The sequence below is a fragment of the Phyllostomus hastatus genome, unplaced genomic scaffold (assembly GCF_019186645.2).
Source record: "Phyllostomus hastatus isolate PE091 unplaced genomic scaffold, TTU_PhHast_1.1 phas_contig_41, whole genome shotgun sequence".
NCBI classification, from domain to species: Eukaryota; Metazoa; Chordata; class Mammalia; order Chiroptera; family Phyllostomidae; genus Phyllostomus; species Phyllostomus hastatus.
In genome coordinates this window covers 6,157,644-6,174,091 of record NW_025333876.1, presented here as the reverse complement: position 1 = coordinate 6,174,091, position 16,448 = coordinate 6,157,644, and the positions used below count along the sequence as shown (strand labels likewise).

The 16,448-nt window shown below is 40.8% G+C and overlaps 1 protein-coding gene across 9 annotated transcripts in view; it reads right to left on the bottom strand.

Annotated features, from left to right (window-relative positions):
* FRY (FRY microtubule binding protein) overlaps positions 1 to 16,448 on the bottom strand; it is a 541,372-nt gene that overhangs the window by 319,872 nt on the left and 205,052 nt on the right. For 2 of the 9 annotated variants that reach the window (XM_045844746.1, XM_045844749.1), the window contains exon 1: positions 706 to 813. The exons of 5 other annotated variants lie outside the window; for them this stretch is intronic. In XM_045844746.1, the coding sequence (XP_045700702.1) occupies positions 706 to 775 (70 nt within the window). In that variant the 5' untranslated portion in view covers positions 776 to 813. Of the gene's footprint in view, positions 1 to 705; positions 814 to 16,448 lie in introns of those variants that run through there. 2 more of the 9 variants (XM_045844748.1, XM_045844751.1) reach the window with 2 other exon arrangements.

Below are 16,448 nucleotides of genomic sequence, written 5' to 3'. Positions count from 1 at the left end.
CTTTTTGAAATACCTTATTGCTAACATCTTTAAGTAGGTCAGAGATGGAACTTCAGAAGCCAGAATATTCTGATACCCTAATAAATTATTATGGTCAGAACCTCGCTTGTTTACATTTCAGAAAAGCACATTATTTGGACTACAGCAAACATCAGGATTGTTAAAAATTCAAATATTAAATAACATCCTGAGTATCAGCCACACAGATAAGGGACAGATCAAATACATGTGCAAATGCCTCTGTGTACAAAAAAGATGAGTCTTAAGTTTTAGACTATTAAGTACTTTTTTGTCTGCAGACAATTCCCTAATAAAATAATTAGGAAGTACTCTGAAACCCCGCTACTCCCCCAGTTAAACCACAGTTCACAGAATATCAAGATAAAGGCTGAACAAATGAAATAAATACTAAACACGGAGCAAGGCAGGAAATGCAGCCTGAATGCCCTACCCTGTGCTTTGCCAGACTCAGAAGGGCCATCTCACTTGAAAATGTAATCAGACAGAACCTGCCATAATTCCACTGCAGCCTCTTCAGCTAAGGAGAGCTGATTCAGTCACTGATATTTTTATTTTCATAGCAGATGGAAGAAAAAAACTTCCTTGGTTCACAAGCATATGCATCCAGTTGAGATTTTATTTCTCCAACCTTATACAACATCTAGCCAACAGACAAACAAACAAAGGTTATTTTCTGTTACTCACTATTACTCCAGGATTTCAGTAAATATTTGATGCTGATCTCAAAGAAGCCGGAGTCCTGCTGGCTGGCCATGTCCGCGGCATACAAAGAGGCAAGGAGGCTGGGGCTGGGCTGGGCTGGGAGCTGCAGGAGGAGCAGGTACCGCTGGAGACCCGCCTGTCACAGGTTGGTGATGTCACCAGGGGGTCAGGGTGCAGAGGCAGGCTCTGAAGATTTACCTCCCAGAGGGCAGGGAGTCCTCTGTAAAGGACAGAGGAGGAGGAGAGAGATGCTCAGCACTCCTCCTTCTGCGGGTCCAGGACTTGCTTATTTGTCTCACTGGCTGGGCGCTGCTCTCCCTGCAGTCCTCAGAGGCGGCTGCTGCTTTCATTTCTGAGCTGCCATAACCAGAAGCTCCTGCTGCTGGCTGCCCACGCACTCCGCTACAGCAGGTACGGTCCAAGGAAGTCCCCACCACACCCGGCGATCCTTTTCCCCAGGGAGGGAGGGTCCTGGGCACCGAAGGGGGTGGGGTGGGCTGAGAGCACCGCCCCTGCCCCTGTCTACAGCCTCAACCTGAGCCCCAACTCGCTGGGCCCTGACTCAGCTGCAGGAAGGATTTCCCTGCAGATACTCAGTTCAAAAATGCTCCAGTGAGCAGCCCCGTGTGCCCTCGGGCTGTGGCTTCCCGTGTGTCTTTGCCTGACACACGCAGCTGCACTGTGCTGCAGTGAGAAGTCTGCATCCCTGATCTGGTTGCAGTGACGTTTCTTAAAAGCCCTATCTTTCAGTCTCCTTGCAGTAGGAAAGCTCAATGACAACAAGACATTTGCCTGGGGTTTTTCTGTCCCTTCTTTCTGGGCACAGTGGAATTTGCACTTTGTGCATCAACCTCCCAGAAATGCTGTCATTTTCTAGGGCACACCAGCTCCAATGGGCAACTGCTCAGTGGGCTTATTTTGGAAATGTCAGGCTCCACAGTGGACCTGTTTCTTAAAGCTTTCATTTCTAAGAAACACAGAGCCCAGTACAACTTAGCTTATTTATACTAAAAGGATAAGAAGGAAAAGCATTATGTTCCTTGCTGCACAATGGCTTTTTACTGCATGAAATCTTGATATCTGGTGTCCTGATTTCGGTTAGCTTTGTTTCTCACTATCATTTAGCTGGACCAGGGCACTAAATAAGAGAATTTTAATTATGACAGGCTACATCTGAGTAGGTAGGATTTGGGCAACCATCTCATAAACCGTAAAATCCTTAATAAACCATACTAATAATTATTTAACATAAAAATTGTTGTATGCCCCACCCAAATCATCACACAAATAAGACATCCTGGACTAACAGTTCATCTGAAAAATGGAAGGGAAAGACAACAGTATAATTTTTTTAAGACGAAAAATTAAAAAAATTTGACACTAAAGAGGACTTTTAAGACTATGTCCTAGAATGCCCTGAGACACTGTCTATATAATGACCTTTCCAAACTCTTTACACAAAAGGCAAGAACACATGCCCTGGGATTTCCAACTCTGCTCACAGCACTTTATTCTCATGAACTCTCTCAACAGATGGGTTTCTTTTTCATTTACATGCATGTGAGAGTCGATGAAGTAATTTTGTTTTATTACCTGAAATTTGAATGTGTGGATCCAGATGAAATTGGACCCAAAGGTTTTACCTTGAAATAGTTTTTACATCTGAAAACAACTAATATCCATGCTTACCTCTCTGGTGCCTCCCCCACTGTGGAAGGATGACTAGGGAGCTGCAAGGTGCCTTGGAATTGATAAGCACAAAGACTCACAGGACATGACACCGGTTCCACCTAGCACTGGCTCACACTAGTGTACGGGACCCAGGGCAAACCATTAACCTCTCTGAGCCTTGGCTTCCTCATTTGTAAAGTGGGAATAACAGTAGAACCAACCTCACTTAGTTTTGGGAAGATTAAATGGCACTACGAATGAACAGTGGTTAGCACAGTGTCTTGCATAAAGTAAACAATGAAATGGTAGCTATATTGATTTTTATAACAAACCCTTGGGCTTTAGAATAGAACTTTAAAATTTAGGTTAAATACATGTTGGTACATGTATGTGACTTAGGTGTTTGAGTTTTAAACACCAATAGCAACTATTTGGAGACATTTAAAAGCAGTGGCAGTGAATAAACACGCTGATAATCGGCATGCAGAGTCTCTCTGATGACTTTATAAAAGAGATCTTAATTGGCTTCTCAAAGTTTTCGATCTTACTATAAATGGCAATTTGCTGAAAATATCCCTTTTACATATATTTCAAAAGGAAACAATCATGAAAATTTAAATGCTATTTAGAAAATAATGCTTTTAGTGGCATCTGGTTTTCCTGTGAAAAGTGAATCAGCAGCTAGGTAACCGGTTTCTGCCCATTACACCTGAAATCCTGTCCAGTCTGTGCTTTTCTCCTCATTTTGAGTACCTTCAAAGAGTATATATTGTGAACGAACAGAAAAGGCCTTTGTGTTGTTGAAAGGTCTACAAATCAAATAGAATGACACCCGCTGCCAGCTGGGAGGAAACCTTTATCCTTTGTCTCCTCTCCCTCTCTCTGAGGAAGGAGGGTTATAAAAAAATGTGAGATTAGGCACTTGGACAGAGATACTTAAAATACAATAATATCTGAATTTGTCCCTGGTTTGCTTTGTGACTTCTGTTGTCATTCAACATGATCCAAAATTATTTCAACTTTCATATCTTAAAAATCTTGGGAGAACATGCAATGGATCTTCAGGCAAGGAGTCAGGCAGAGATGTGGAGCTGACAGGAAGGTAGCAGAAATGTAGGAAAAGTGGGAGGCCAGGAAATGGTATCAGAGTGGAGAAAAGTCAGAAAGTGATCTGAGACAAGTGATAACAATGAATGACACTATCGACATCTACTGAACCTTACTATTGTGCTGAAAATACATATTTTATCATATTTAATCCTTACCCCAAGCCTGTGAAGTACTCTTAATAGCCCCATTTTACAGAGAAGAACATTGGGGCTTAAAGAAGCATAAATTAAGGTCAATGTTATAGAGCTGCTAAAATTTAGGTGTAGCAAATTTTAGAACCTGAGTTATTTATTCTAATTTTTTTTTAAATCACAAGGAAGAAGAAAAGCACAGTTACCAACATCCTTAGAGAAAGTTCAGGAAGAAGCTATGAGCCCTCTGCATCACTAATAGGCCCCATTGTCTCTCTAGAACTACAGGTGCCCCTTGAAACAACACAGGGTTGGGGCAGATGATTATTACCCTGTGCCTCCCTCCCCCACACTCGGTAGACAAAAACTCACACACAACTTTTGACTCCCCCAAAACTTAACCACTCATAGCTTTCCGTTGACTGGCAGCCTTACTGATAACATAAACAGTTGATTAGCCCTGGCCGGTGTGGCTCACTTTGTTGGAGCATCTCTATAAACCAGAAGGTCATGGGTTCGATTCCTGCAGGGCACATGCTCAGGTTATGGGTTGCGGCGCAAAAGACAGGCAATCAGTGTTTCTCTCTCATGTCAATGTTTCTTTCTGTCTCATTCTCCCTCCCTTCCCCTCTCTCTAAAATCAATAAGCATGTCTTCAGATGAGGATTAAAAAAAAGTTAATTACTTATATCTTGTATATAGTATGTGTTACATACTGTATTCTTACAATAAAGTAAGCTAAAGAGAAGAAAATGTTATTAAAAATCATAAGGTTAATCTGCAAATGTTTTCAAATTGCTGCAAATCTCCAAATCTCCAAATATATTTTTTCCCAATATATTTATTGAAAAAAATCTGCTTATAAGTGGACCCACACAGTTCAAACCTATGTTGTTCAAGGGTCAGCTGTACTTACTGCTTCCTGCCCTGGGGGAGCTTTAGCCTGGGGAGGAATTGTGCTCTGGGGGCTATACTCTCAACCCAAAGGAAACTAGAGAAGAATGCTATTCTTTTTCCTATTAATTTGATTTGTAGCACAAGTTGTTACCTGTATAAGGACACCTGACTTGGGATGGGGATGGAGTGAGTGAAGGTGGAAATGCAGTCTGAACATTAACTCTTCAAGTTGCAAAGGGATAGTCATGGGCTGTGTCCACCTTGGTGTGGGCTGCATCTGTCTAGTATTCCATCCACAGGAAGGGAACCCTATTTTGTGGTCAGAAAGGCAGTGGCCAACTGGTCACCTCAGTGTCAGCCTGCTCAATGGCAATCAGGTAAAAGTGGTACAAGGTACGTGGACTGTAGGTAGTTCTCAGTCTGCCATTTCCCTGTGTCCTGCCTTGATTCCGATAACAACTTGCCGTCAACTCTCCCTCCAGAAGAGCTGCGTCTTACTCAGTCATGTCTCCCCCACAGCTCCTGGAACACATTAAGGCCTCCTGCAGAAGACTTAGTGAGTCAGTGAGTGAGCAGGCTTTTTGTGTATGCCTAGTGCTGCCTGCAAAAAAAAATGTGCAACTGACGTGCAGTTGGTTTGTGTTTTCATTCATATTTAATTTTCCTTTTCCTAACATTTGTGACAGTTTTTTTTTTTGAGACTAAAATGTATGGTGTTCAAAAAAAAAAGTAAGAACAAAACTTGACACATAATCTGGATGCTTGTCAGCCCCAAGAGCTATCACCTAATGATTTTAAAGCATCTGATCAAGTGGACTAGATTAGGATTAGAACCCATTTCTTTCCTTGGGAATGGCTGCACATGCACACAGAATTAAGGTCACAGTGGCATTCATACTGAAGCACAGACTGTATTTGACAGAAAAGAAATGTGTTACCAGCAACCTGAATAAACAAAGGAAAATCACTTAATGTAAAAAAATTGCTCTATCAATTTCTGATCAGTAGTTTCAAAGTCCAGAAAAGCATCAAATATACTATATCCTACTATTATAGTACATTGTGCTGAGTCAGTGTAAGCATCACCGGGGCTGAGTTAGGAAGATGGCAGCTGAGACATCAGTGACAGTTACGAAGACAAGTTTTGTTTTTATTTATGTGGCAGAAAAAAAGGCCTTTCAGAGATAACCTAAAGAGTCAAGTTTTGAGAAAGTTACAAACTTCCCTTTTGATCTATTTTCAATACTTGTTTTGGGCTGATCTATCCATGCTGAGAAATATTAGTGAAAAAACAGGAAATGATTGCATACAACATTTATTTCATAAACATAAAATGCAATCACTTTCCCTTAAAAAAATTCAACCCACCTAGACAAAAATAAATCCTATGAGTTTTGAAAACGTTTACTCCATGACTACCCAGTACAATAAATTAAAATACAGTCAAACCTTGATTCTCAAATGCTTTCCATTTCAAACAACTCAGTTCTTGACCAAGTTGTTCACAGAAAAAATGTCTCGATTGTTGAACAAAACTTCAGTTCTCAGCCCGAGAATCCTTTCATGCTGTATTATCAGTCACATATCTCTCAGGCGACAAACAGAGGAGATCCAGTTATGAACAAACTGCTTCCCAAACAGTCTTCTGGAACAAATTAAGTTTGAGAACTGAGGTTCTACTGTACATTAAGTTTTTTTTAATGTAACTGAACTTCATTAAAGTACAGCTTGTTGTTGCAAAGATCCAGACACAGACAAGGAAAACTGTGTCTCCTAAAATTGTTTCCAGCCAAAGATGGCAGCAGAACCCACTGTTCTTCCCCACTTACATTCCCTGCAAAGAAGCTTTGTATGGAATTGCAACCAAGACAAAGGAGGTGGATGTTAGTCTAGAACAGTGATTTTCAACTTTTGTCATCTCACACCACAAATAAACTAATTACTAAAAATTCTGTGGCCCACCAAAAAATATACTTTTTGCTGATATGACAAAAATCAGTATACTTTTGATTTATTCATACCTAATGGCTCTTGTTGTATTGGCTGTTGTCACTTTTTTTAATTGACAATCTAAGGGAAAAGAGGTCAATGCCCTGACTACATAGTCAGGTATTACATGTTTTAAAAATTCTTGTGACACACTGGTTGAAAATTGCTGATATAGAGCAATAGGGATGGGGGAGACTACAGGTGACACTGAGAAGTAGCAGCAAAGTGAGAGGACAAGCTGAAGTCCATCCCCTTCACAGTTCCACAGGGAAGGGCCCCTTCATAAGCCCACTGTCACCTAAGGCATTTTGTAAGCTTCAAGTTGTGTATGAAAATTACCATTTATAAGAACCTGATGTGGAGACATGGTGCTAGACCAGATATCAGAGGACCTGTGGGGACAATGCTGAACAAAGAAATACATTTCTGGGCACCTGTGGGGCATGTCTCTAAAAGTGGCACTGGGACATTATTAAGATGGATGAACTGGGCCTAGGGCGTCAGTGAACTCAGGTCTGCACCCAGCATCTTCATAGCTGCTGGGATGAGAATTGAGCCTCTTCTTCCACATTGCTCCAGACAACTGAACAGCAACTTCAAGAGCAAATCTTCAAAGGATGTTAATTAGAAGAGGCATGATACAGTACATGAGAATTTGGTATGATATGAAATTCTATGTGAGCCTTTCAATTACTCTGCAGAAGGAGCTGTGGCATGGGCCGAGTTGTTGAACATCTCATGGCTTCAGTGTGCCAGTCTGTGCAATAGTCTTACCACACAGATGTGTCACTCACAGATTCAGTGAGCTCGTCACAGGCAGATAGCAACGGTTAAGCGGCAGATCTACAGCTAGCAATGAGCTCAGAACACCCAGCACCAAATGCCCCTTTAATTCCACAGTCAGGTGAGTGAAAGGGGTGAGAGGGACCTGCTTGCCACAGTGGGCCCCCACCTCCAGGCACCCCTGATGGCTATCAGGGTAACAATGAAGTTTTGAACAGGTAAAGAAAACCTAACTATGTGCACGTACAGAAAAGTATTCTGTAATATTTTAGTGCTCCTAACTTTTGGTCTGGTCCTCAGGGCAAAGCTGAGAAAAGATTCTGATTGGCTTCATATCAGCTCAAAATTTACCTAATTTACTCCTCTCATTAACTTTCAAGGTGGGGACTGCATACTAATTGGATATACCAGGAGGTGGTATGGTTCACATATTTTGCACATATAAATATAAAGATTTGACCTCAACTTCTGCAGAGTAAATGCAAGGCCCCCATAGAATTTATATTGCATGTATTTGTAGACATGTATGTAAAGAGAAACAGTGGGAAGGTTTTCTCCACTGACATTTATTGTGAGAGTACATAAGAGGATGAAAACTTTACTACGCTATTTTCAAAAACCACCAGCAGCTTGAGAAATTATTTGCACTGAGACACCAAGAGGACCAATGTAACTAGTTATAATAGTGGCCAATGATCAATGCATCACTATAAAACATTGAGTCACCTAAAGAAGCAAAAACAGCATTTCATTTACACATTATTATTTGCCAAAAATGCACAGATAGGTAATACTTAATGAAATAAAAAACAGTTATATTTATATTAATCATCACCCTTCCCCAAACACTATTTGCCAACAAAGAAGATCTAAAAAACACTGATTCTTCCCCATATGAATGATAATCTAACAAAACAAAAGAGGAACATTCTCATAGTTGCATTAAAATTATTAGATTGTAAGTATTTCCATTATTTAGTGGCAAATGTTAACTACCTCTTAGGACTAGAGTTAATTTTCCTACTAATATTCCCAATTTCATGCACAAAAATAAATATTAGACTTTTAATCATGAGAGAAACATCAATGTTTCCTCAAAGGCACTATTTACTGTATGTAGTTATTGAAATTTATCATTTTAAAGTCAATAAAATTGGGAGAAATTAAATATATTGAGTGTTTTTGTTTCTATGCTTGCTACTTAAATTTTATACATACTAGTATTTTCTCCCTTCTTCTTGGCATGATCACATGTTTATAGTTATCTACCAAGAAAGGCTTAAGGACTTGGAATCAAGAAACTATTCTCCTCTTTTTATTTTGGACTCTGATACTCTGACCTTGGACAAGGTACTTCTCTACTAAATGAAGAACTCTGTCATTTACAGTAGGCCATGTTCTTGTGGGGAACCATGGCCTGGTGAAAGCAGAACTGTGGGCAATAAATTATGTTATGTAAAATCTTTGGCATACATTATTGCAATGTTCTGGCAACAGATTCACCTTCTCAATTATGTTTTGATAACGCCGGTATCAAAAGCATCCAATATGAAGCACACTCCAGCTGACTAGTAGGAGAAGATGTTACAGGGCCAAAATATAACTGAAATTTAAAAAGAGATAAATCAATATGAAAATAGTTGAGCTGTCTGCTGTGAAATTAGTGATGCAATATCAAAGTGCTTTGCTCAGCCCAGAGGAAAACTAATAGAAACTGGACAAGTAAATCCTGTAAACCAGGATGAACCACAGCTGAAGCCAGATTATCACCGCTGGGACTGAGAAGAGGTGAACTAAGAAATAAAGATACATAGAACATCTCTTCATTTGGAACTGATGCTTTAAAAAAAAGTGTCTACTTCACAGAGCATCACTGATTAGACCTTCGAAGTCTTCAAAATGACCATGTGTTCATTGTGCTGTGTGCTTCAGCCCCTCTGACTTCTGCCTTTAGAAGCCTGTGGCCTGAGTCCCACGACAGGGAAGCAGACCCACATGTGCATCACGTCCTCCACCCACAGGCCCAGTTCACACACAGTCAAACACGTAACTGTGAAGGGGCAAGTATATTTTGGAGGATAGAGGAAGTCTTGCAAGGCATGTTTTTAGAAAGGGTGGGGAACTCACCACCCTACTTTGACCAGACAGGCAGTGCTTTGTGTAGGAGGGTGGGGCTGCTAGAAGCTGTCTGAATGGTGGCAGGGAGCTTAGCTGGCTGGTGGTCAGAGCAATTCCAAAAGCATGGCTTGGCTTAGGAACCAGAGTCAGAATAATGATTTCTGCAGACAGCCAGGGTGGGTGAGGTTACTCTGAGAAGCCCAGGGAAATGGAGATGCAAGGCATACTCTGACCCTGCAGTGTTAGCTGTGGAGAAATGCAAGCTCACGGTCAGCCCCTACTCTACCAGGCACTGGCCAGTGTCCACTTGTGTGTTTGAGCAATTTCCTTCTCATTTATAAAGTGTACGTGATACTATATTCTCTGCTGTCTACAGAAAATTGTTTCATCATCTCAAAGGAGAGTCTGTAGATGAAGCGTTCTTGTTCCCAGGGTGCTAGAGTTAGGATGCTCAGGGCTCCAACACAGTAAGGAACAGGCAAACAATAAGGGCTGAACCCCTCATCAGCCCTTTACTCTTAAAGAGACACACTGCCACTTCCCTACCCACTGTACATAGCTCGCTGGACTTTGAGTTTTTGATTTAGGGACATACCAGGTTGTCCTGCTTTTTTCAGTGGCCATTTCCAAACTCCAGGAATGTGCTGGTAGCTTGCTTGGGTCTTATCCAAATGCCACCTCAACCTCTCTGAATAAATACAGGATGGGAGGCAACTGCAGTCTGCCCACTGCTCCACCCCACTTTAACACTGAGTTTCCCTCTTTTTGCTTTCCAAGGGAACTTTCCCTTTTTTATCCTTTATTTTTTTTTTAAATTTCACTCCATCTATGAATTCTTATATCCTTGTATTTGTATATCACTTCACATATAATTTAAATTTTTTTGTTCATTAGAAGGGTAACAGAAGAGTAAGGAAAAGAAAGAGGGATGGAGGGCATTTCTGACTGTAAGAACTGTCCTGGGAAGAAGGTTCCCAGGCTCTAAATTAAATAGCCACACTCTCTTTTTTGGGCTCATCTCCACTCCTACGTATAAGGAATTTGAACTTTATGGGGGTCCAAGAGCATGGTAAAATAATGACAATAATAGTAATGAGAATAATTGATTGTCATGTGATAGAGGGATGATTGGAACTTGGCTCTGATGCTAGGCCAGTGACATCCAACAAAAATGTCGTGTGAGACACATATGCAACTTAAAAATTTTTAGTACTGACATTATAATAATTAAAAATAAACAGGTGAAATTAAACTGAACATATTTTATTTAACCCAGTGGGATACTACTACCCCAAGTAGTATCACTTCAACATGTGATAAGTATAAAATTATCAGTGGGGCACTTAATAATTTTTTTTTCACTATTTGAGACCTGGTGTGTATTTCACAGAACATCTCATTGTGGACTGGCCACATTCCATGTGCTCAGGAGTGGTCAGTGGCTGGTGACTCTCATATTGGACAGTGCGGCTCTCAGACAATCTGAACTGTTTTTGTGTCATGAACTCCTCTGGCATCAAAACCCATGGGCTTCTACTCAGAATGTGTTTACACAAAATAAGACAAAATATGTGGGATTCCAAAGGAAACCAGTTACTTTGAAATACAATTATTAAATTATTCTAAAATCTAGCAAAGTGTGGTATTGTATGTATGCATTTCTTTGATTACACATTAAGTAGCATAATCCAGGACATGCCTAATGCATATAATAATTTTAAAATAATGAACATAAACAATATTTAAATCTACCTAAAGCAACTGTAACATGATGAAAATATCTGTGATTTTAACTGATAGCCAAGTCACAGGTACTCCTAATGCTATGTCTGTTGCCTATATTCACAATTGAAGAAACTGCTAAATTTTGGTTGGAGGTTAATAAAAAGTAAAATGTAAATTTTCCCCATCTCAGCCTATGTACGCCCTCAGTCCTACCCAGGGGCCTGCTTCAGAGCATGGGCTCTAACCACTCACCTCTACTGCTCTCAAATGCCACTCCTTCTAGGAGAGCTCACTTTCAGGTAATTCTTGACAATGGTCATGCTTGCTGCATATTTGAGAAGCTTCTCATGCTTTTCTCCCAGTTCTCTTGGTTCCACTCTTCCTCTCTTCTCTTTTGTCACTGTCACTTGCTTTTTTTTGTCATCACCCCTCTAGTCTTATTATCCTTCTGATAAAATACTCATAACATGGAAAGAACAGAACCATTCAATAAAAGAAAATAAACGTATCACAGCACTTCTCCTAGAAATGGTAGGTATAACACTCACCAAAAAATACAAAGTACCAGCTAATTACAGTCCTCACAGTGTCAAGTACATGCAATGTAACTCACATTTGTATGTGAGCTAAGTTGCCTGTGTCTGAGAATATGACATATAGAAGTCATTTTCACAAGTTAAATAAGTTCTCCCCAAACTTACATGTATTGATAAATTGATAAATAATATCCTAAATTCTTTGATTATCTAAATGGAAAGGAGATATATTATTATATACATGTAGAATAGTACTGTGACCTTTACAGCCTTTTAATTTTAAAAAAATTTTGTTAAAAATCATATTTTAGAAGAATGTTTAATCTGAAAAAATGTTCACTATAATTTTTTTAAAAAGCAGGATATAAGAGAGTATAAAGTTTGATTCTAATGTTGAAAATACATATTTCTTTTTTTGACCTTTTTTATTTTTCCAAATAAATTTTTAATTGTATTTTTTTCATTGCCATTGTGGAACTAATTTCGTGGGTTAAAACTAGCATAATTTTTAAAATAAAATAGGACAGGAAGGAGCACATCAGAGTGCATTGTATGGTAGTAAAGTGAGCACAATTTCATGACATTTCTGCTTTACATACTTAAATATGTATGATATATATGTTATATGTATACATATACATGTGAACACTTCCTGGTAAAATATGTATATATTTATTATAAGACATGGTCAAAAATGTTTAGAAAAAAAGTTTGAAAATCTTATACTGTACTGTAGGAATGCAAAGAGGGTCAGCTGCTGTGGAAAAGTTTGGTGGGTCCTCAAAAAGTTAAACAGAGAATTTCCATATGACCCCAGAATTCCATCCTTGGTGTGTACCCCAAAGAATTGAAAACAAGGACTCAAAGAACTACATGTACACCCATGTTCACAATAGCTCTAATCACAATAGCTGGAAGGTGGGAACATCCCAAATGTCCACCACTAGTTGATTAGATGCACAGATTGTGATCTATCCATGCAATGGAATGTCATTCAGCCATAAGAAAGGAATGAAGTACTGACACAAGCTATGTGGTTAGGCCTTGAAAACATGATGCTAAGTGGAAGAGGCCAGATACAAAAAGTCATATATTATATGATCCCATTTATAAGCAATAGCCAAACTAGGTAAATCCATAGAGAGAATTCAGATTGGCTCTTCTCAGGGGGTCCAGGAGGGGGAATGGGGAGAATCTGCTTAATGGTTAAAGGGTTTTACTCTAGAATAATGGAAATGTTTTGGGACTAGATAGAGAGGTGGGTGCACAACACTGTGACGTACTAAATGCCACTGAAGTGTCACTTTAAAATGGTTAACTTTTTGTTTTGTGCATTTCACCTCAAGAAATTATTTAAAGGAAAATAAGTTTTAACACCTTCCCTCTAGGAGAGTCTTCACTGGGCTGCCCTGCCAAGTGCACTGTGCCCATTTGCGGTGCTGTCACATTGCCACCTACTGGTGAAGACACCTCTGGTTCCAGCTCAGGAATGATAATGTCTACCTGCCTACCTGCCTGCCTGCCTGCCTGCCTGCCTGCTAGGAGGGTCGGTCACCCTCACATCAGAAGTAGTTCAATGCTAAAGTCAAGCCCATGCATGCCCTTAACTGGGGTGCCCACTGTATGGGTGTCCTGGTGTTCCACAGTGATAACCTTCAACACCTCTGAGATAGGTAGGAAGAAGGATGTTCCCAGTAGGAAGAAGGATGTTCCCAGTCCTGGCACTGAAATAAATATGTCTCAAGAAGTCACTGAGTCTCTCTGGGATTTATCTGCCCATAAACTGGCACCAACACCTCCTACAGCAGGGTTACTGTAAGGGTTAATATAAAATAGCATAAGGAATGCACTGAATATAGGCAGATGCTCCCAAATGTTAGTTCCAAGGACTCCCCTGTTTCAGAATGTCATTGGAAGAAAGAAAAGACTGTGAGTGCATGGAGCAAAGTGACAGGGATCTGGAGTGCACAGCACCGGACGCAGTGCAGAAGCTAAACATTGTATTGAGCCAAGTGGCCAAGCAGCAGGGCCTGGTGAGAGCCCATGTCTGAGAGGAATGGACTGGAGGAGTAAAGGAAAGACTGAGCAGACACCTTATTTCGGCCATAAAGGTTCCCAGCTGAGATGGGGAGGAAGCACACATGCCCAAAAAGTACATGAGGCAAAATATTTGTATATTTTTGAAAATGGGCTTGTATGAAGGAGTCCAACTTCATAATACATTATGTAAAAATAACATGGAAGGCAGAATGAATTGTGATAGGCAGTTACACTAAACAACCAGAAAAAAAAAAAACAGACACACAACCACGTGCTTTTCAAATTGTGAGCCCAAAGGTGCAAGCAACTCAGAAGGTAGAAGCAAGAACAGGGAGGGGAGAGTCATAAAATTAACTAGAAATAAAATAGGGAGGAAAAATGATCAGAGTAAAATGCACTACTCCCATGGCAGAATGTTTGGGATTTGTAGGGAATTATATAAAGTGGTGCGATTCAGCATGGGAAAACTCCAGAAAACAAAATAAAACTCTCTCTTCATACACTTCTAGGAATGTTCACAGGATCAGTGGGGAGGGTGGTGAGTAGAAAAAACCCTGCAAGCAAGTATGGGGAGCCAGGCTCCCCCAGCCATCTCAGGGCAAGTGTGTACCCCACGCTCTGTTACAGTCACTTCACGCCTCTCCTCTCCAGAGCCTCCACACTCTCCACCCATCAGGGGTGGCTTTGCCCCTAGATGTAAAATGCTTCCATTTTCCTGCCCCCAAATCCCAAGTTCCACCCTCCCACCCTCTCTGGTTAGGATGGAGGGAATACCACTTCCGGCCCTGTCTTGGCTTCCAGGCCTGGCACCACATGGCCTTGGTCTCTTGTATCTGAACCATTTTCTTTCTATGAGATCTTTCCAGTCTTTGTGAAAACATACCTTGCATCTGAAGAGCAAACATTAAACAAAACAAAAAGCTTCCTTTTATCCCACATTTCCCTCCCATTTCCACCTTATCTTCCTGACGTCTCAATCATAGTTTAATGTCTCAAAACAGCTGCCTTTACATGCTGTCTTTACTCCCTCACCTATTCAGTCCACATCCGTCTCTTGGCCACACTCCTGCTAAGATGACCAATAGCCCCCCTCCGTGAGCCAACAGGCCCTTAATCTTCAACTTAAATTTAAGTAATTTGATGCAGGTGAATCCATGATCTCCTACTTGCCTGATATTCCAGGTATTGCCTGCTTGGCCTCGCCTACCTCTCTAGTCTCCCCTGGCCTTCTTTCCTCCCCAATTCTCTGGCTACCTTGCCTTCTTCCAACTCAGGGTGAGCAACGCTGCCACGTGCTTACAGGAAGTAATTCAACTCTGTTTTTTTTGTTGTTGTTGTTAAAATCCCTGCTACCTAGCGGGTGCTCCTGCAGGGATTAAACACAGGTGTGGGGGACCTGAAAGGAATCGGAGTTCCTTTTTCAAGTTTTATCTCTCTTCCCTTACATTGGCTAAATCCTGTTTGTCTTTCCATCAGTCTGAGCATTATTTCCTAGGAGAAGCCTTGCCTGGACATCCTGGTCTACATCCAGGCCCACTGTTAAAATTTCTTATTCCTCCCCACCCCCCACTTTTTTTCATAATCTACTATTTATTTACATTAACTTTCCACTTTCTTTACTAGCCCTTATCATGACTTGAACTTATGCATTTATGTACTTATTGTGTGATTTTTCCAATCTGCTTCTCCTCCTTCAGACTACCAATTCACACTAACGCAGATTCCATAGTTGTCGTCTCCACTGGTTTACTCCTTTTGTCCCAGGACCCGAGGTGTCAGAATAAGCATAGCACATAGTAGGTGCTTACTCAGTAATTACTGAAAGAAAATGACTGAGGGAGCCAACATTCTGCCTGAGGCCAGGGAATCAGAGACACAGTGACTTTACTCTGGCCACTTCAGGCCTTTCATCTTCTCCACCCAGACCTGCTCACAAGTTTTTGGGCTCTCTGATACCTGTTTGAACAAACTCCCATTTTGGCTGAGAGAAGTGTGAGGGAAAATAAGCTGGCAGAAAACAGCCTGGTTTTCACAGTGTTTGCTTCCTTATTTCCCAGACACAATCTCCAACCAGGTCAGCTGTAGATAGGCTCTTTGCTAGAGAGTACAGTAGATCTAAGACCTTCAGAAGTTGTGGTGTGAGATGTACAGAATGGGAGGGCAGGGGAAGGTTCTCTGAAGACCCAAAAGGCCAGTGGACCTGGCAGGGACAGGTATCATAAGTCACTGAGCCAAACCCTTTATTATACAGGTGAAAAGCTGAAGCCCAAGGTCTCCACTGGAGGGAAAACTGGGTAGACAGAAGTCCCAGTGGGTGTCTAACCAAGACTGACTTTTAATGTAAAATTTTGGCCCCTATTCTTTAAAACATTGCTTGGAAGAGCCTGTTGATTTGAAGGATGATCGAGTGGACAGAGAAGTCCTTGCTGTACTTGGTCAGTTAGACTGGGAGAAGTCAACTTTACAGAATCAGCAATGCCTAATGGAGCAATACAACACAACCCTCTGTCCTTATTACAATCATCAAATTTTATTAAAAAGAAAAACATGCCCTGCCTCAGCGTTTCAGTTTGGAGCATTTGGTGTTGGTTGGAGCATTGGACTATACACCAAAAGACTGTGGGTTCGATTCCTAGTTAGGGCACATACCTAGGTTGAGGGTTTGGTCCCTGGTTGGAGCACATAGAGGAAGCAACCAACTGATGTTTCTCTCTCACAATGATGT